The sequence below is a fragment of the Hevea brasiliensis genome, chromosome 11, assembly GCF_030052815.1.
Source record: "Hevea brasiliensis isolate MT/VB/25A 57/8 chromosome 11, ASM3005281v1, whole genome shotgun sequence".
NCBI classification, from domain to species: domain Eukaryota; kingdom Viridiplantae; phylum Streptophyta; class Magnoliopsida; order Malpighiales; family Euphorbiaceae; genus Hevea; species Hevea brasiliensis.
Genome location: NC_079503.1, coordinates 82349310 through 82370658, shown reverse-complemented (window position 1 = coordinate 82370658; position 21349 = coordinate 82349310). Strand labels below are relative to the sequence as shown.

Genomic DNA, 21349 nt, shown 5'->3' with positions numbered 1-21349 from the left:
CTATAGATAGAATAATTTTTCAAGCGTAAAAAGAATAATTTACACTTAGCATAAGAGAGGAGAAAAAAATATTAATTAAGCGCTATGCGAGAGTTATTCACATCAATTTCTAACTGAAAAATCAGTAATTGAAAGTTAAAGAGATTTTATTGTATAAAATTTAAAAGTTTAGGGAGTTTTATGTTACATTTTAAAGTTAAAGGATTATAGTATTATAACTATATAAATTCAGGAACAATTATTGAAATTTATCTTAAATCGGTGAGGTGTGAATTTTTTTTAATTCTTTCTTCTTGAAAGTGTATGGTTCTCAAAATAGATATAGAGAATTGTATTGCCCACTTACTTTTAAAGTTTTTTTTTTATTAAATTGTACTCAATAACTATAATTATTCATTCTATCTATAGTTGCATTACTAGCTCGTTTAACGTTGCATTTAGAAGGTTGAAATTACTTTTCTAAATAAAAATATCATCTTAAATATTGTTTAAAAAAAATAATTTAAAAAAATAATTTTATTATTTTAACATTTTTATAATTAAAATTTATTAAATTTAATTTTAAATTATTTTTTAATATTTTCTAACTAATATATTTAAAAAAAATAATTTTCTTAATAGCAGTTTTAATAACAATAATAAACAGACTCTATATTTAAGTTTCAATTTGTTTTTAGTGTTTTTACTAATTTTTAAATCTACTCTTAATAGGATATTTTCGTATTGATTTCATATGGCTAAAAACATATTTTATTTTTAAACTTTCATAGCAAAATCAGTTTATCCCTCAATTTAACATTAACCCAATCTACCTTCTAAATTTTAAAAATAGAACTAATTTAACATATTTTTACTGACGTTAATGATATTTTATAAATTATTTTTTTAAGTTAGCATAGTGTGTATTTCATGAATTTTTCTCTATTTGTAACGTGTATAATTGATTTAAATTTAAAAATTTGAGTATTAAATTGATTTATCTCAACCATCTTCATCTCCATCAGCTTTTCTGTCCACTAATCAAGCAATTACGAGTGTTTCAATTGTTTTTCGCAATTATTTTTATTTCGTTGACGGTCTACATCATTTTAAATTCATAATAAGCACCCACTAAATAGACTCTAAAAATATTGATGAAGATGTCATAACTTAAAATATTTTTATTTAATTTACATTATGAGATAGATGTTCAACAACTAATTAAACCATTAATGAGCATCGTAAAACTTATTATTTAATTTTTTATTTTAATAAAATTAATTATTTAATTTCTGTATTTTAAAAAAATTATTTATTATTTTAACATTTTTATAATTAAAATTTATTAAATTTAATTTTAAATTATTTTTCAATATTTTCTAACTAATATATTTTAAAAAAATAATTTTCTTAATAGTAGTTTCAACAACAATAATAAACAGACCCTATATTTAAGTTTCAATTTGTTTTTAGTGTTTTTACTAATTTTTAAATCTACTCTTAATATGATATTTTCGTATTGATTTCAAATGGCTAAAAGCATATTTTATTTTTGAACTTTCATAGCAAAATCAGTTTATCCCTCAATTTAACATTAACCCAATCTACTTTCTAAATTTAAAAAATAGAACTAATTTAACATATTTTTACTGACGTTAATGATATTTTATAAAATATTTTTTTAGTTAGCACAGCGTGTATTTCATGAGTTTTCTCTATTTGTAATGTGTATAATTGATTTTAAATTTAAAAAATTGAGTATTAAATTGATTTATCTCAACCATCTTCATCTTCATTAGCTTTTCTATCCACTAATCACGCAATTACGAGTGTTTCAATTGTTTTTCACAATTATTTTCATTTCGTTGACGGTCTACATCATTTTAAATTCATAATAAGCACCCACTAAATAGACTCTAAAAATATAGATGAAGATGTCATAAGTTAAAATATTTTCATTTAATTTACATTATGAGATAGATGTTCAACAACTAATTAAACCATTAATGAGCATCGTAAAACTTATTATTTAATTTTTTATTTTAATGAAATTAATTATTTAATCTTTATATTTTAAAAAATATATTATTTTATCCCTGTATTTTATTTTCATTAAATTATTTAGTCATTCTATCAAATTTTTTTATTATTTATGCTATTCAAATAACTATTTATTCTTTTATTTTAAAAACCCTAATTAGTTAATCTCTATATTTTCAAAAATATAACTATTTAGTATTTCTATTTTAGTAAAATTAATTACTTAGTCAATGTATTTTAAAAAATATAGTATTTTAAAAAATATATTATTAGATAAAAATAGAAATTTTACTATATAGAAACTAAATGTGAATTTATATGTTTTTTTAATTTCTAATACTTTAGACATTATTTTTATATTTTTACTATTGAAAAATAATTTTTTTTATTATTTATAAATTTAAGTAAACTGAATAATTTTTTTTGTATAAATAATTTATATCATTTTTATAAACAAATAAAAAAAATAAAGAGAGAATAAAAAGAAGAAGAGTGCGAGTGTAGAAAAGAAGCAATATGGAGAGATAGAAATAAGTGAAGATAAGAGATAAATAAGGGGGAGAGGATTATAATAGTATAGGTATAAAAAATAATTATGAGATTAAATAGTTAATTGAGTTAAATTATAGACATTAATTAATATATTTTTTTAAAAATATATTAACTAATTAATTAATTTTATTAAAATAGATAAATTAAATAATAATTTAATTAATATTTATTAATAAAAAAAATTAATAAAAAATTAAATAATTTAATAAAAATAAAATATAAAAATTAAATAATAATTTACCCTTATCATGGAGTTGGATATAAAAGCGCCCCACATGGACAGTTCCTGTATCAAAAAAATGACAATTGTTTTAGTGTAAGTGATGAGTCAAAATTACCTATACATGTGGGCCAGAAGCTACAAGATACAACAAGGGACCCAACCCCTCGACGGGTGGCCTTCAAGTTTCAACTCAATGTCTAGTCCTCCAACTTGGTGGCAAGTCTAAATAAATTTATGTTGAAATAGATAGTTAAATAATTTCAATATAATTTAATTTTAATCCAATTAAATTCATTACAGCCACGTGACAGAATTGACAGTTTTTTATTATTTTTAAATTCAATATAATTTAATTTTAATCCAATAAAATTTATCTTCTCTTATTTTATTTTCTTTATTTCTCCCCAAAACTTTTTTTATAAATGAATCATTTAAAAAAATAATTAGATTTTTAAATAATTATATTTTATTTTTTTTAAATAAATTTTTTAAATTAAGAAATTAAATTCTTTTATTCAAGAATTAAATAAAAAGAAATTAATTGATAAACTTTAATTTTCAAACAGGCTTATATGAATCCACCAGTAAATTTGTGGATAGAAACATTTATGGATAGCAGGATAAGGAATATATTCAAAGTGTTAAAAGAAATCAGGGGCGGAAGAGATGCAGACATAGTTTTATCAATATGTTGAACATTTTGCATAGTCATTTAGGTCTAATTTTATAGCCATTTTATTTGATTATTAGTCACTTTTAGCTAATTTTATTAGTTATTTAGTTAGTTTTTCATAATTGTCAATTTTGGATTAATTTATAATTTTTACTTTGTTTTGTATGAAAAATAGTGTTTTTGAAGGACTAAAAAGAAAATTTGTCATTAAGGAGTGATCTCTACAGCCAAAGATGTCAAAAACAAGTTTCAAAGTTGAAATATGCATTGGCTAAATTGCGCATAACTTGCTGCATAAGTCATGCAGATCTGCATAAGGAGAAGAATCACTGTTCCAATACCTGCCGAATTGTGCATAAGGAGAGTGCATGGCTTATGCAGATTCACGCCCCCTTATGCAATCTCACGGAATTGTGCATAACCTATGCGCCTGGTTATGCAGTTTTGCATAAGTGACTAGAAACCAGCCGAAACTTGCATAAGGGACTGCATGACTTATGCAGTCCCACAAAGATTTCATTAATGAGCTGGCAGAAGATTCTCTCTGAAAATCTCTCCTAAAACACACCATTTTAAGGCTCCATGTCAGAAAATGTTATAAATAGCCTCATTTCCCATTTTAGAAAAGAGCAGAAAAAAAAAGAGGAGAAAAAGGAGCAGGAGCAGCTGAAGAGACACAATCATTTTTCCACACCATTTCCAACCAGATTTGGAGATTTCTTTCTTTTCTTACATTTTTCCTACATTTCTAGTGTTGAGCTTTTTGTTTCTTAGCTTAGATTAAAGCTTTATTTCCATATAAACTCATAATATTTTGTAAATATTATGGGTAGTGAGTGGTTTTATCTTGATTCTGGAGTAAGGGTTGTAATATTTGAGATATTTTGTAGATTTTGATTGGGTAATCCATATTTTGTGGTCTTAATGAGTTTTATTCATTTCTTGTGTGCTTAATGACATGCTTAGTGTAGGATCCCATTAAGTGATGTTCTTAATCCATGGTTGAGGCACCGAAAGTAGAAAACCTTGTGATAGATAATCAAGGAATTGGACTTAATTAACTTAGATCTAGAAATAGACTAAGGATTAAGATGATTTACAGATTAATTAAAGAACTTAATGGGTCTTAATTAACTCTAACTCCACGAAAGTAGGATTAGATTAATTAAGACACTCTTTGTCTCACTCGAAAGGGTATTCAAAGGATTTAAGAATTAATCTCCTTAAAACCCGTAAGTTCCATAAGATTGGATAACCAATTTAAAATCCCAAAATAGCTTGAATATGAAACCCCGAACTCCGGAATCGCCTTTTTATCATTGTCAATTTCTAATTGAATTTAATTACTTGCCATTTTAAATATTGCCATATTTGAATTTGCTTATTTTAATTTGATGCAAATTTAGTTAAATCATTACATAGTTGAATAGATTATTAATTTTGCACATATAGATTTCATACTCCAATACCCATCAATTTATTGCTTTAATTTCAAAAATAGTTCAATTTAGTCAACTTTTTATATAAAAAATTCAATCATTAACACAACTCCTCGTGGGAACGATATCTTTTCTATATTACTTGTACGACCCGTGCACTTGCGGTCGGGCCACATCAAGTTTTTGGCGCCGTTGCCGGGGAGTTGTTTGTTTAAGATTGAATTCTTGATTATTTTAGTTGTTTATAGTTTTATCTTTGTTATCTTTTCATTTTGTGTTTGTTTGTTCTTTTTCAGGTACTTTTAATCTTTTATGAGAAGAGCTAGAAGCACAAGTGACACATCCTTATTGTTCAATCCTGAAATTAAGAAATTTTGTAAAGCCAACAAGAAAGAAACCAGAAAAAGGAAAGAAGATTTGAGAGAAACTGAATTAGAAGCAGACATGGCTGATGAAAGAATTAGAATTGGTGGAGGTAATACTGGAAATGATCGAAACAATGAAAATGCAGCCCAATGTGAAGAAGTTGTAAATGCTAATGTGCCTAGGGGAAGTATGATGGACCATGCTTTTCCTCGTTTTGATGACTTGAGAGAGAGCATAGCAAGACCAAGAATTGATGCAAATAGCTACAAGATGGATTTTGGAGTTCTTCAAATGATTCAAAATTCTCAATTTGGGGGACATCCTTCTGAAAATCCATACACACATCTGAAGAAGTTTGCTATGATCTGTGATATGCAAAAACAACCTGGAGTGTCTGATGATGCAGCAAGATTGAAGCTATTCCCATTCTCTTTGAAAGATAGAGCATTGGATTGGCTTGACTCTTTACCTCACAACTCCATTACAAATTGGGAGCAGCTCACTGTTGCATTTCTTGCACAATATTTTCTACTTGGAAAAACTCAAGAATTGAGGAATCAAATGACAGCTTTCAGACCAAGAGAAGATAAAACTCTCTATGAGTCATGGATGAGATGGAAGGAATTAGAGAGACAATGCCCACATCATGCCATTCCAAAATGGATGATAAATCAGAATTTTTACACCAATGTCACTCCTGCAATTAGAGGGATTATTGATGCTCAAACAGGAGGAGAATTTATTATGAAGCATGAAGATGAAGCTTATGAGCTATTGGAGAAAATTGCAAAGAATACTCATCTTTGGAGTAGTCCAAGAGGACCAGCTCCAACTCAAAAGAGGCAAGCTGTTGGAATGTATGACCTTGATCCATTCAACATGATTAATGCAAAGTTTGATACACTTACAAATGTTTTGGCTAAGAAGATGGAAGATTTAAGTATGTTGGTTAGTTCATCATCATCATCTGGAAGTTCACAACAAGTTGCTTATGCAGAGGGAACTACCAGCTGTGGAGTAGACTATGGAGAGCAAGCAGCATATGTTGGTAACTATGGAAACAAACAGATGGGGAATCCTTACTCTCAAACTTATAATCCAACTTGGAGGAATCATCCCAACTTTTCATGGGGAAATCAGCAAAGTTAAGTTCCAAATCAGAATTTTCAACCACAACAGCAACAAGGAATTCCATATCAGCAAAATAGGCAACCATTGCCTAATTTTCAGCAGAAAAATATGAATCCTCCACCAAAACAGCAAGAACAAAGTTCCACCACTGAAGCTTTATTACAACAGATTCTTGCTAACCAAACTAAGCATGATGAGGAGATGAGAGAGATGAAAGCAAGGCTAGAACAGATGCAAACACATAACAGAATGCTGAAAAATCAGATTGCACAACAAGCATCTTCCTCAGGTACCAAGTCTTTTGGAAAGCTTCCAAGTCAACCAGAGAACCCAAGAGAGCAGTGTCAAGCTATTACTTTAAGAAGTGGGAAAGTTGTAAATAATGAGAAGAGTGAAAATAGTGAGAGGAGAGAAAATGAGAAAGAAATTGATGAGAGTGAAAAACAAGAAAGTGAAAAACAAGAAAGTGCAGAAAAATGTAAAGAGGAAATTGAAGAGAAGGAAGAGAAGTATATACCTCCAGAGCCTTACAAGCCACAACTTCCCTTTCCACAGAGATTTCACAAAGCCAAGCTTAATAAGCAATTTGGGAAGTTCTTAGAGGTTTTGAAGAAGCTATACATAAATGTGCCTTTTATTGATGCTCTTTCACAAATGCCCTTTTATGCAAAATTCTTAAAAGAAATTCTCTCAAACAAGAGGAAACTTGAAGACCATGAAACTGTAGCTTTGACAAAAGAATGCAGTGCTATCCTCCAAAGGAAACTTCCTCCAAAGCTCAAGGATCCAGGGAGTTTTTCAATTCCATGCCACATTGGGGAATCATGTTCTACAAAAGCTTTATGTGATTTAGGGGCTAGTGTTAGCCTTATGCCCCTCTCCATTTATGAGAAGCTCAATATGGGAGATCTTAAGCCAACCCACATTTCTCTTCAGTTAGCTGACAGATCAATTAAGTATCCTGAAGGGATTTTGGAGAATGTGCCTCTGAAGGTTGGGAAGTTCTATATACCTGTTGACTTTGTCATCTTGGACATGGTGGAGGATTCTAATATCCCAATTATCTTGGGAAGACCCTTTCTGGCTACAGCTGGAGCATTGATTGATGTTAAGCGAGAAAAATTGACTCTTAGAGTTGGTGAAGATCAATTGGTTTTCAACATTAATAACACTATGAAGAAGCATCATTCTGAAGCTGATACTTGTTTGAGAATTGATATCATAGATGAGCTGGTTGAAGAACACTTCAGAAAGAAATATCCGGAAGATCCACTTGAAAATTGCTTGGTTCATGGAGGAGGCATAGACTATGACAACCCTCATGTGGCTGCATATGCTCAACATTTAGAGGGTAGTCCACCATTCATTTCTGCTCCAGTTTTTCAACTCACACAAAAGGAAAAAGTCGAATCTAAGCAACCATCATTCAAGGAAGAAGGTGCACCTAAGGTAGAACTTAAGCAACTTCCTTCTCAGCTCAGGTATGAATTTCTTGGCACTAATAACACTTATCCAGTAATTGTAAATGCAAACTTGAGTACCTTAGAGGTTGATAAGTTGTTAAGAGTGTTGAGGCAATTCAGAAAAGTTTTAGGATATACCATAGATGACATTAAGGGAATAAGCCCACACTTTTGCATGCACAGAATTATTTTGGAAGAAAATTGTAAGCCATCTATTGAACATCAGAGGAGGTTGAACCCAAATATCAAAGAAGTTGTTAAAAAGGAAATTTTGAAGTTGCTTGATGCAGGGATCATATACCTTATCTCAGACAGTACTTGGGTGAGCCTAGTACATGTTGTCCCAAAAAAGGGTGGAATGACAGTTGTCAAAAATGAAAATAATGAATTAATTCCCACAAGAACAGTGACTAGTTGGCGAATGTGCATAGATTACAGAAAATTAAATATTGCCACTAGAAAAGATCATTTTCCACTTCCCTTCATTGATCAAATGTTAGAAAGATTGGCTAGGCATTCTTATTTTTGCTATTGAGATGGATACTCATGTTTTTTTCAAATCCCTATCCATCCAAATGATCAAGAGAAAACCACATTTACTTGTCCATATGGAAACTTTGCTTATAGGAGGATGCCATTTGGGTTGTGTAATGCACCAGCCACTTTTCAAAGGTGCATGATGGCAATCTTCTCAGATTTCATTGAAGATATAATGGAGGTTTTTATGGACGACTTTTCTGTTTATGGATCTTCATTTGACATATGCTTGGCTAACCTTTCTAAAGTTTTGCAGCGATGTGCAGATACTGACCTTGTGTTAAACTGGGAAAAGTGTCATTTCATGGTTCAGGAAGGGATACTGCTTGGACGTTTGGTGTCTAACAGAGGAATAGAGGTTGATAAAGCCAAGTTTGAAGTGATAGAGAAGATGGCTCCTCCTACCAATGTCAAGGGAATTCGAAGTTTTCTAGGACATGCCGGGTTCTACAGACGCTTTATCAAGGATTTTTCTAAAATAGCTAAACCTTTGTCTAATTTGTTAAGTCATGACATACCATTTGTATTTGACCAAGAGTGTTTGGATGCCTTTTGCAGGTTGAAGCAAGCTCTTATCACTGCACCAATCATGCAACCACCTGATTGGAGTCTACCTTTTGAAATTATGTGTGATGCTAGCAACTATGCAATTGGAGCTGTTCTTGGTCAAAGAAAGGACAAAAAGGCTTATGCTATTTATTATGCTAGTAGAACACTGGATGAGGCCCAAAGAAATTATGCAACAACTGAAAAGGAATTTTTAGCAATTGTCTTTGCATTGGAAAAGTTCAGACCTTACATTATTGACTCAAAGGTGGTTATATTTTCAGATCATGCAGCCATCAGGTATTTACTCCGTAAAAAGGAGGCTAAACCTAGGCTCATTAGGTGGATTCTGATGCTACAAGAGTTTGATTTGGAGATTAGAGATAAGAAGGGAGCTGAAAATGTAGTTGCAGATAATCTTAGTAGGCTGAAATTTGATGATGAAGAAATGGATGACATCCCTATTGATGGGTTTTTCTTGGATGAACAACTTTTCTCTCTTGTTGCTAAATTACCTTAGTATGCAGACTTTGTGAATTATCTATCTTGTGGAGTCTTACCTCTAGGAATGACATGGCAACAAAAGAAAAAGTTTTTGCATGAGGTAAAATTTTATAGATGGGATGATCCTTTACTCTTTAGGAGATGCTGTGATGGTTTAATAAGAAGATGTATTCCTGATGAGGAGACACAGAGTGTTATGCATCATTGCCATGCTTCTGATTATGGAGGACATTTTGGAATCTCTAAAACAGCTAGTAAAATTTTGCAAGCTGGTTTCTTTTGGCCAAATCTTTTTAAGGATGTGAGGAAATTTGTGTTAGAATGTGATAAATGTCAAAGGAGTGGAAATTTGTCAAAAAGAGATCAAATGCCCCTAAATGATATTCTTGAAGTATAATTATTTGATGTCTGGGGAATAGATTTATGGGGCTATTTCCTCCTTCATATGGTAATAAATACATCCTAGTTGGAGTTGACTATGTGTCAAAGTGGGTGGAAGCTATTGCAACTCCAACTAATGATGCTAGAGTGGTAGTGAAATTCTTGAAGAAATTTGTTTTGAGTAGATTTGGAGCTCTTAGGGCTGTAATTAATGATGGGGGTTCACATTTTTGTAATAAGCAATTTGAGAACTTAATGAGGAAGTATGGTGTAGTGCACAAAATAGCTACCCCATACCATCCTCAAACATCAGGACAAGTTGAAATTTCTAACAGAGAACTCAAACATATCATGGAGAAAACAGTGAGCAATTCTCGGAAAGATTGGTCTATTAAACTAGATGATGCTTTATGGGCATATAGGACTGCTTACAAAACCCCTATAGGAACTACTCCCTTTAGGTTGGTGTATGGTAAGTCTTGTCATTTACCTGTGGAGCTAGAACATAGAGCACATTGGGCCATTCAGACCTTGAATTTTGATCTCAAGCAAGCTGGTGAGAAAAGGTTATTACAACTTAATGAGCTTGAAGAATTGAGGATGGATGCTTATGAAAGTGCCCGTATTTACAAAGAAAGAACTAAAGTTTGGCATGATAAGCATCTTAGGAAAAAGGAATTCAAAGAGGGTGATTCAGTTTTATTGTTCAACTCAAGATTGAAATTGTTCCCTGGAAAACTTAAATCAAGGTGGACTGGTCCATATAGAGTTTCTATGGTTTTCCCTTATGGAGCAATTGAAATTTGGAGTGAAAAATCTGGGAATTTTAAGGTCAATGGGCATAGATTGAAACATTACATAACTGGAGACCCAATAAAGGGAGCAAGCTGTTATAAGCTCTCCAATCCCTCACCTCTTTTCAGTGAAGTACATGAAAAGTCCAGCTAAGGATTATAAATTAGCCCTCTTGGGAGGCATCCCGAGTTCTTTTATTTTCCTTTTTTGTTGATTTACTTTTATTTACATTGCTTTTGTTTTTATCTTAAATCTCCCCAAATTCAATTTTTGACATTAATGAATCTTATCCCTTGTAGATGTATTTCAATGGAGGAAGGTTGGTGAACTGCTGGGGAGTGACTCTCAATATGATATTTTATCCTTCAACTCTCCCAAAATTGATTGATTTTTGCTGCATAACCTGTGCAGGTTTGCTTCTTGGGTTATGTAGAAACAAAATGAAATTTGCAGCAAAGAAGGGTCTGCAGCAGATGACTTATATTCTTGGTGAGGTTGGTTGTGTAACTTTTAAGTATTTGTGCTTTTAATGTTAATATGGTGGTAAGTGGGTCATCTTTGTAGTTTTGAGCTTATTTGGGTTGTGAGATTCAAGATGGACATACTGCATTTTCTTGGCATGACTTGGGGAGTCATTTCTCATTTGTGGATAAATGCAACTTTATGCAGATTTTTATTGAGTTTTAATGTGCTAAATGTTGATTTGCAGAATTTGAGTTGAAATGGCATGATTCGCAAATGCCTTTTATGCTTCTACAAGCTTGTGTGATGTAATTTTGATGGATTTTGTATATATTGATGTGTTTTTGGTGACAATTTCTTATGATTTATGCTTCATAGAATTATATTTCTTCATTCTAGGGTATTTTTCACACTTGCAAATCATTTTCAATTGTTCTCTCAATCTTGTTGAATTGTGCATAAGTAACTGCATAGCTTATGCAATCCTGCATAACCACAATTCTTGCCATTTTTCATCTCTGTTGCAAACTGCATAAGGATGTGCATAGCTTATGCAATTCTGCATAGCCACATTTTTGTCAAATTTCATATCTGCCAAAACTTGCATAAGTGTGTGCATGACTTATGCACTTCTGCATGACTTCAAATCCTGCATTTTCTCTTTCCACCGAAACTTGCATAAGGAGGGTGCATAACTTATGCACTTCCGCATGACCACACTCTCCAAAAATCAAAACCTGCCGAGACCTGCATAGGGAGAGTGCATAAATTATGCACTTCCGCATAACCACCAACTCTGAATTCTAAAACTTGCCGAGACATGCATAAGGAGAGTGCATAGCTTATGAACTTCCACATAACCACCAACTCTGAATTCCAAAACCTGCCGAGAGGTGCATAAGGGGAGTGCATAACTTATGCACTTCCGCATGACCACACTCTCCAAAAATTAAAACCTGCCGAGACTTGCATAAGGAGAGTGCATAACTTATGCACTTCCGCATGACCACTCTCCCCAAAAATCAAAACCTGCCGAGAGGTGCATAAGCAGGGTGCATAACTTATGCACTTCCGCATGACCTATTTCTCTGAAATCCAAAACAGGCTGAAACTTGCATAAGTTAGCGCATAAGCTATGCACTCTTGCATAATCAGTTTTTCACATTTTTTATCACCCACCGAAACCTGCATAAGAGAGTGCATAAGTTATGCACACTCATTTTCCCCTTATGCAGTTTTACACAAATCCTGTTCAAATCAAAATTTATTTTCGGCAACTATTTTTCCCACCTCCACCTCCCGATATTCCTGTTCACTCCTTTTCCCCCCACCACCTTTATTCCGGCATAACTCTTCCTCTCCCCTTCTTCTCCACTTCTATTTTCGCCGCATTTGCCCTAATTTCTTTCTGAATTTTTCATTTTCTCCCTCATCTCCTCCATCCTCACCATCGGGAACCAATGGAGTCGCCTCCTCATTCCCCTCAAACTTCCCCTCTCCAAGTTTTGCCCCTGTCAATGCGGCCTCCCAACCCCGATTCCCCTCCACAAGAAACTCCTCCTCCACCTCCTACAGCCACTTACAAAAGAAAAATCAGGTCGAAATCCACCCGACCCATGGCTTCTGCACCTCCTCTCTCAAAACGCAAAGAACCACCCACCACCCCAATGTCAGAGCCTCCACCCAAAAACCCAAAGACTTCAGCCTCCACACAAGCCAAATCACCCTCTTCCAGCAAAAAGCAAACATCAGCAGCATCACAGGTATTAAAATTACCTTGGCCCCTTCATGATGCAACTCACAAGGCAACCTTTAAGAGACTCAAGGAAAGGAAGGTGCAACCCACTAGGTATATTTCTGTAGATTCTCTACAATCACTTGGTTTATTTGATAATGTGGTTGCATACCTTGATGGAATGGGTTGGATGGAATTTGTGCATAAGCAAGAGATAGTTTATCCAGCTTTAGTTATGGAATTTATTTCCTCATTTTCTGCTACCCTGAAATTGCATGACGTAGATTATAAGCCAACTATGAAATTTAGATGTTTGGGGCAAAAAGAGAGTTATCATTGGACCAATTTCATAGCATTCTTGGGTTTGCAATTGATGGGCTATTTAGAGTACCATATACAGGGGTAGAGGTAGCAAACAAAGGTATCTGGAATGCTGCTCAGTTTTGGAGAATTATCACAAACCAACCTCAAACTTTTTCTGCTGGCAGATCCAAAACTTCTCAAATACTAGACCCTGCACTTAGGTTTATCCATAGGCTTATTGCTAGCACTATCTTGGGCAGAGGAACTAGTTCTGGTGCTGTTGGGAAATCTGAATTATTCATGTTATGGTGTGCTTTTCACAAGGTCAAGGTTTCTCCTGGTTACTTCTTTTGTGAGCATGTGTTGCATATTGCCACCAAATCCATAGGTGACATTATCTTGGGTGGGCTCATAATTGTCATAGCCAAGCATTTTGGTTTTAATCCAGAAGAGCATCCAATACCAGCACTTGTAGACACCCTATATTTTGATGCTACACACCTATCCAAAACTGGATTCAGCTTGCCACCTTCTGACACTGCACAACCAGCAATAGAAACTGAACCCACTGCACAACCAGAGAGACCATCTGTCCCACTAGTCCAACAGCACTCTGCTGAACCTACACCACCCCCTCGATGCACAGATACCCGGACAGCCGCACGACAACACACCTTCTGCAGCTGAACCCTCTTCATCCACAGCCCCTCCTGCATTCAACACTAAAGCCTTATTCACCTATCTTGAAAGGCTTAGTGATGATATATACTTTGTGGATAGGAAGCTTGACACTGGTCTTGATACCCTCAAGGATCGTCATGATCAACTATTTGACTTTGTCATGGAAACCAAAGATAAGCAGAGAGAATTAAAGGAGATGATGAAGCAACTCATGGTTTTTCTGGAAATGCCACGTCCACCTCCATCACCTCCTCCAGCACCATCATTTCGACAGCAAGCAGCTCCAACCAGCCCCTTAGCAACATCTTTGGACAAGGATAAAACAATAGAATTAGATTAGTTTCTTTGTAAATATGTTCAAACAATTTTAGTTTGTTTTGAATTTTGTTTTTCTTGAAGTTTTATTGGATGGCTATTACATTAGTTTTTCATTGATTTTCATTGCCTTTACTGCCCTTTTATGCATACTTGTCCATACACTGTATATATTTGCATGCTTCTACTGGTGTTTGCATTTTTCCTTGCTAATCATCATGTAGTAGCTTTTGAATATACTGCACAGGCTGTGAATCCCCTTATGCAAATGTTCTGCATAGCCTGTGCAGTCCTTATTGCCACTCATGCAGAACCGCACGACTTATGCACCCTACTTATGCACCTGTTCTGGACAGCACTTTATTCTGCATAACCTGTGCAGCTTCTTATGCATCCCCATTATTTCTTGACTTCTCATCTGCTCTATACTAGGTAACTCTTTCTTTTTGCTCTTAAATCTCACAATTCCTGGTAATTCCTGTTTACTTTGAGTTTTGATATTGCACTGCTTGAGACATTGAGGACAATGTCTAATTTTGAGTTTGGGGGTGCACATTTTGATTTTTGCTTCATTTTTCACATTTTGAGTATAGGAGCATCTCATCCCATTCCATTTACATATACTGTAAATATTTTACATATACATCCTTACATACATATACATAACACATTTACACACACATTATACATCACTTAGAAATTGTACACATTGCACACAAATAGACTTCCTCCATTTAGTTAATGCATTACTCATTTTTAGGAATCATGCATCATGCATTAAAATCTTTTGCCAAATCCCTTGAGTATTGAAAAGCTACCTATTAGAGTGATTTGACTTACCTTTAATTGGGTTTGTGGATTGAAAGTTTCCTAAGAGGTGCAAAGTTTTGAAGTGTTTATCCCTTGCCTATATCTTCTTAGCCAAAAAGCCACCCAACTAGTCCTTTAGAGATTGAAGTGTTTAGAGGGAGTTATTGGATATAAGGTAGTCAAATGATGTCTCACCAATCCTAGAACAAATTTTCTAAACCTTTCAAGGCGAAATACCAGCTTGTACTTGAAAAGAGAGATGATTAGGCATTCTTTGATTTAAACCTTCTCATTTTAAACCTTTGGCTCTTTTTCCTAATTAAAATTGACCCTTGCAAACCCCTTTGAACCTTTTTATCCCTAATTTTTCTTGAAATCCTTATTGTTACCTAGCCAATGAACCAAACACTCCAACATTTTTCATGAGAATAATTATTTATAACATTAGGTACATAAAAAAAAAGAGAAAAGAAAAAAAAAAGAAAAGAAAAGAAAAAAAATTGAATAAAAGGGAGAAGAAATGCTTGTCACCTTGTAAAAGTGCTAGTATATGTGCTTTTCACCATTGTCATTCAAAATGAAAGAAATCCACCCAAAGTATTAAAAGAAATGAGTTTGGGGGTGGCAATTTTAGGGACAATCATCAAAAGAAAATGCAAGATACAAGTCTAAAGAATCAAAATGTCCCTCTATTTTTATGTGTTTTGTAAACTATGTTAGCACTTGACAATCCTCATTGTGTATTTCTCTCTCCCATATATATATATATATATATATATAATAAAATAAGAAGTGTACCTTATGTTTCAAAATTGAAAATATTCTCATGCTTTGAATCCTTTTTACCCATCTTTCTTCTTAGCCTCATTTTGAACCCCATGACCCCATTACATCCCTAAAAAGACCTTTGATCTCTTGATAGCACTTGCTACATTAGTGGAGATAGGAGTAGGGAATTTGCCTATGGGATTGGAAAATTATCTATTCATTCATTTAATTCCATCATTCTATATAGAGACACTTTGCCTATTGATTGTCCTAGAATTCCTTTTGAGCATGACTTTCTCTTTTGATTGGTTGGTTTGGGGATTTTGAATGATAATTGACTTGATGGCTAAGCGGTGAAAGCTTGGATAAGCATTAGATTCTTTGCATTTTGAAGGATGGGTATATGGATTGCTGGTATGGCTAAAGGTGTGTTAAGTTACTTTAATAGGTGATTTTCATAGCTCTTTGGATAAGGCACCCCTAAAAAATTTTTGCATCACATTTTAAAGTTTGCTTGAGGACAAGCAAAAGCTTGAGTTTGGGGGTATTTGATGCATGCATTTTGCATAGTCATTTAGGTCTAATTTCATAGCCATTTTATTTGATTATTAGTCACTTTTAGCTAATTTCATTAGTTATTTAGTTAGTTTTTCATAATTGTCAATTTTGGATTAATTTGTAATTTTTACTTTGTTTTGTAGGAAAAATGGTGTTTTTGAAGGATTAAAAAGAAATTTTACCATTGAGGAGTGATCTCTACAGCCAAAGATGTCAAAAACAAGTTTCAAAGTTGAAATATGCATTGGCCAAATTGCGCATAACTTGCCGCATAAGTCATGCAGATCTGCATAAGGAGAAGAATCACTGTTCCAATACCTGCCGAATTGTGCATAAGGAGAGTGCATGGCTTATGCAGATTCACGCCCCATTATGCAATCTCACGGAATTGTGCATAACCTATGCGCCTGGTCATGCAGTTTTGCATAAGTGAACCAGAAACCAGCCGAAACTTGCATAGGGACTGCATGACTTATGCAGTCCACTTATGCAGTCCCACAAAGATTTCATTAATGAGCTGGCAGAAGATTCTCTCTGAAAATCTCTCCTAAAATACACCATTTTAGGGCTCCATGTCAGAAAATGTTATAAATAGCCTCATTTCCCATTTTAGAAAAGAGCAGAAAAAAAAGAGGAGAAAAAGGAGCAGGAGCAGCTGAAGAGACACAATCATTTTTCCACACCATTTCCAACCAGATTTGGAGATTTCTTTCTTTTCTTACATTTTTCCTACATTTCTAGTGTTGAGCTTTTTGTTTCTTAGCTTAGATTAAAGCTTTATTTCCATATAAACTCACAATATCTTGTAAATATTATGGGTAGTGAGTAGTTTTATCTTGATTCTGGAGTAAGGGTTGTAATATTTGAGATATTTTGTGGATTTTGATTGGGTAATCCATATTTTGTGGTCTTAATGAGTTTTATTCATTTCTTGTGTGCTTAATGACATGCTTAGTGTAGGATCCCATTAAGTGATGTTCTTAATCCATGGTTGAGGCACCGAAAGTAGAAAACTTTGTGATAGATAATCAAGGAATTAGACTTAATTAACTTAGATCTAGAAATAGACTAAGGATTAAGAGGATTTACAGATTAATTAAAGAAATTAATGGGTCTTAATTAACTCTAACTCCACGAAAGTAGGATTAGATTGATTAAGGCACTCTTTGTCTCACTCGAAAGGGTATTCAAAGGATTTAAGAATTAATCTTCTTAAAACCCGTAAGTTCCATAAGATTAGATAACCAATTTAAAATCCCAAAATAGCTTGAATATGAAACCCCGAACTCCGGAATCGTCTTTTTATCATTGCCAATTTCTAATTGAATTTAATTACTTGCCATTTTAAATATTGCCATATTTGAATTTGCTTATTTTAATTTGATGCAAATTTAGTTAAATAATTACATGGTTGAATAGATTATTAATTTTGCACATATAGATTTCATGCTCCAATACCCATCAATTTATTGCTTTAATTTCAAAAATAGTTGAATTTAGTTAACTTTTTATATCAAAAATTCAATCATTAACACAACTCCTCGTGGGAATGATATCTTTTCTATATTACTTATACGACCCGTGCACTTGCGGTTGGGCCACATCACCCGGAATCGAATTTCCAAGTCTTCTTAAACAGTTGAGCTCACCTTCAGGTTCCCATTCTAACCATTTTATGCAGCAAGTGTAGGTCTCCAGGGAAATGATTAAAGCAGCATTTAACGTTCTTCTTGTCCTAGTGGCTATCCATTTAGCAAATAGCCGCTCCATTAAAGATGAATCCATTCTAACATCAGATGGGATGGATCAAAGAAACCAATCCAAAATCCTTCAACTTGATTATCTTAGAACAACAACTGTGACTTGCGAGCCAACTTATGGTTTCTTGCCTTGCACGACTGAGGTATGGGGCCAGCTCTTCCTGGTAGTGGTATACGAGTACCTGCTGTCCCTTTCAGCTCAGTGCATTTCACAAGGATCTGAACTTTTCCTTGAAACGTCTGGAACTGATAATATATTTAGTGCTAATGTGTTTCAAATGCTTGGAATGTTTCCAGAAGTAATATTAGTTCTGGGTGAGTTCCTCTCTTCCTACACAAAATTTTAGCTTGTTCTCTTTATCATTTTTCCTGATTCAGAATTCTTTGTGATAGAAGATCCCAATCTTTATTACTATAATGTTCTATGTGGCATGTAGATCCTATGTTTTGTTCCTATAATTCATTGTGAGTTAAATTCACTTTAGAGTTTCAACTTCTAGGGTATTATATTGGCAATTTTACTTGGTTATATAATATTTATTTTATCATTATGAATAAGTTTGGTATAATTAGAGAAACAAACATTCTTTGGAAAAAAAAAGATAGTATTATGAATTTTTTTTTAAATGAGATGATAGCATATGCAAATGTTAACAAAAAGAAGTATTATTTATTTTATTCCCAATTATAAACCTTAATTATTACTGAAAAAGTTAACTGATAAAAAAATTTGCAGAACAGAAAGGTTAAACCTAATGGTCAATAAGCATTGCATCTGCACCCATCATTCTATACATTCTTCTAAATGTTTGTTTGTATATCCATTCAGTATTTTGTTCTATATGTTAACGCAACTCAAAATATTAAAAATAATTTTCTTTTTTTTGGATTCAAAGACTTTCCACTTTCTCTTGTCAGCATTTTAGCTTAGAATAGTGAAGGTTTCCAATTTGAGATTTAATTCTGCTCATACACATGGTTCAACTGATAAGGCTTTCCATTTGTGAAATTGGGTTCTGAATGTTTAACTAATTGAACCTTTAAAATTCATTGAATATAGGGGCTTTATGAGCAAAGCAAGCTTTGATTCGACAGTAGAATTCCCAATTTGAATTTGTCACTTAAAAGAGAAATTAATGTATCATTTTGGATTTCAGTGGCTGGAGTCTCAGGAACTGCAGATACTGTTGAATCAATGGCAGAAATGGGAATGGGCTTACTTGCAGGATCAGTAATCATGAACCTTACACTAATCTGGGGTTCTGTTGTTGCTTTTGGCAGCTACAACCTTTCAGAGACTTCAACTTCATCAAATACTCAAAACCAAAAGAAATTCAGTTTAACTGGTCTGTGTCCTTCTTTCATCTTTAGTTCTATATGACTAATACAAAAGCAACATCTTTATAATGACAATTAAAAATTAATTCAAAAGCAGGGGCAACTATGCAGGTTATGGTGTTGGCACAGATGACTAATACAAAAGCAACATCTTTATAATGATAATTAAAAATTAATTCAAAAGCATGGGCAACTATGCAGGTTATGGTGTAAGCACAGATGATCAAACCAAGCATACTGCAGGAATCATGCTTTTGTCCATGATCCCATTTCTCTTGCTTCAACTAGCAAAAATTCTGAATTCTTCTTCAGCAACACGAATAGTAGTCATAGTTTCTCTAATCATAACACTCATTTACCTGATCGCTTACTGCACCTATCAGGTAAAAGTACTTTTCCTGTTATCCAATTCTTCAGGTGTTCAAAATTTTTATTCAAATCAAGAACATTTCTTCTGCTACAGGCATTCACACCATGGATTAGAGAAAGAAGACTCGAGTATTTGCTGCGCAAGTATGTACAAAATAACCTGCTACAATCTCTCTGCACGTCGGACGGGAAGCCTAATGAAACCAATCTAAGAGAGTAAGATTTCCCATGTATATAATCAGATTTTGTAGCATATATATATGAATTTTAGAAGCATGTTGCAGTCCTGATGTTACTTTTGTTCTCAATACGTTTTTAGGCTATTTCACAAGATTGATCAGAACAACGATGCACAAATATCAGCTGCTGAACTGAGGGCATTAATAAATGGGATACATATACAACAGGTTGGCCTGACTGAGGATGATTTTGCGTCAAAAATAATGAAAGAGTTTGATTTCTCTGGAGATTCTAGTGTAAGTGAAACTGATTTTGTTCAAGGGATGTCAAAATGGATTAGGGAGGCTAATGTCTCTGGGACTAATCAAGGAAGTAAAACCAAGAAAAAATCATCTAGCACTGGCAGCAATTCAAAGGTATTTATTCACTTCAAAAATTGAAAATCATAAGAACGATTATTGTCGCTAATAGCTCAATTGGAATGGCAGGGAACAACTGAAGAGCAGCAGAGCCTGGTGGCTAAAGGCCAGGACAATAAGGAGACTGATAAGAATACTTGGTGGACTTATGCTAAGGCAGCTCTTCTAATTCTTTCTGGAACTGCTGTTACTTTTCTGCTTGCAACACCTCTAATGCAAACTCTCCAAGATTTCGCAACAGCTATAAGCATCCCCTCATTCTTGGTATCATATTTTGTAGTACCCTTGGCTTTGAGCTTCAAGCAGGCATATAGAGCAATAACTTCTGCCAGAGAAAAGACACAAAAGGCAGTCTCTTTGACATTTTCAGAGGTTACTAATCGCTCTCGTTCGTTTCTTTTAGACTAAAATAAAAATATCCTGAAATTAAAAGTTTCTCATTTCTTGACACTTGAAAGGTTTTGGTTTTGTGCAGCTCTATGGTGGAGTGTTCATGAACAATGTAATGGGGTTGGCAACCTTCCTGGCACTTGTTTGCGTAAAAGATTTGTCATGGGATGTATCAGCTGAAATCCTTACTGTTCTGATTATTTGCAGTGGAATGGGTCTCTCTGCGACCTTCTCCACCAAATTTCCATTCTGGACAAGTATCGTAGCATATGCTCTCTACCCCATATCTCTGGCTTTCATTTATGTTCTTACCATTGTTCTTGGATGGGGCTAATCAGGCATATATAAACTTTCCCAATAAAGATCGATCTTGGATGTTTTAATTCTATGAAAGAAGTTATCATCATGAGGTTGATTAATTAATAATAAATTAATCAAAATTTATCTTTAATTCATTGTATATTTGTGTTGGTGGAAGTTAACTATAGTGTTTAACTCATCGGACGTAAATTATGATCAAAAGAAGATCTAGTTTCTTCAATTATTTTTCGTTCTCTTGTCACTTTTGAATGTATTGAAGAACCTCAACTTAAAAAATTAAATTAATTAAAATAAAACTAATTGAAGAATCA

The 21349-nt window shown here is 33.5% G+C and overlaps 1 protein-coding gene and 1 non-coding gene across 2 annotated transcripts; one reads left to right on the top strand and one right to left on the bottom strand.

Annotated features, from left to right (window-relative positions):
- Positions 1-5818: 5818 nt before the first annotated feature.
- Positions 5819-5925, bottom strand: LOC131170862 (small nucleolar RNA R71). Its single transcript, XR_009141627.1, has one exon. It is a non-coding gene; the product is annotated as a small nucleolar RNA R71 (small nucleolar RNA).
- Positions 5926-17963: 12038 nt separating this feature from the next.
- Positions 17964-21051, top strand: LOC110651195 (sodium/calcium exchanger NCL2). The gene is made up of 8 exons (XM_058129387.1): positions 17964-18336; positions 18400-18450; positions 19179-19367; positions 19561-19742; positions 19823-19944; positions 20048-20324; positions 20397-20699; positions 20803-21051. The coding sequence occupies exons 1-8, from the start codon at positions 17964-17966 to the stop codon at positions 21049-21051; spliced, it is 1746 nt and encodes a 581-aa protein (XP_057985370.1).
- Positions 21052-21349: the final 298 nt, after the last annotated feature.

What these genes read in the sequence shown, in the direction of transcription:
- LOC110651195 (XM_058129387.1), top strand. Translation starts at nt 17,964, where the DNA reads ATGATTAAAGCAGCATTTAACGTTCTTCTTGTCCTAGTGGCTATCCAT. An exon ending in AATGAAACCAATCTAAGAGA is followed by an intron (nt 19,945 to 20,047) that starts GTAAGATTTCCC and finishes ATACGTTTTTAG; the next exon opens with GCTATTTCACAAGATTGATC. An exon ending in GCACTGGCAGCAATTCAAAG is followed by an intron (nt 20,325 to 20,396) that starts GTATTTATTCAC and finishes TTGGAATGGCAG; the next exon opens with GGAACAACTGAAGAGCAGCA.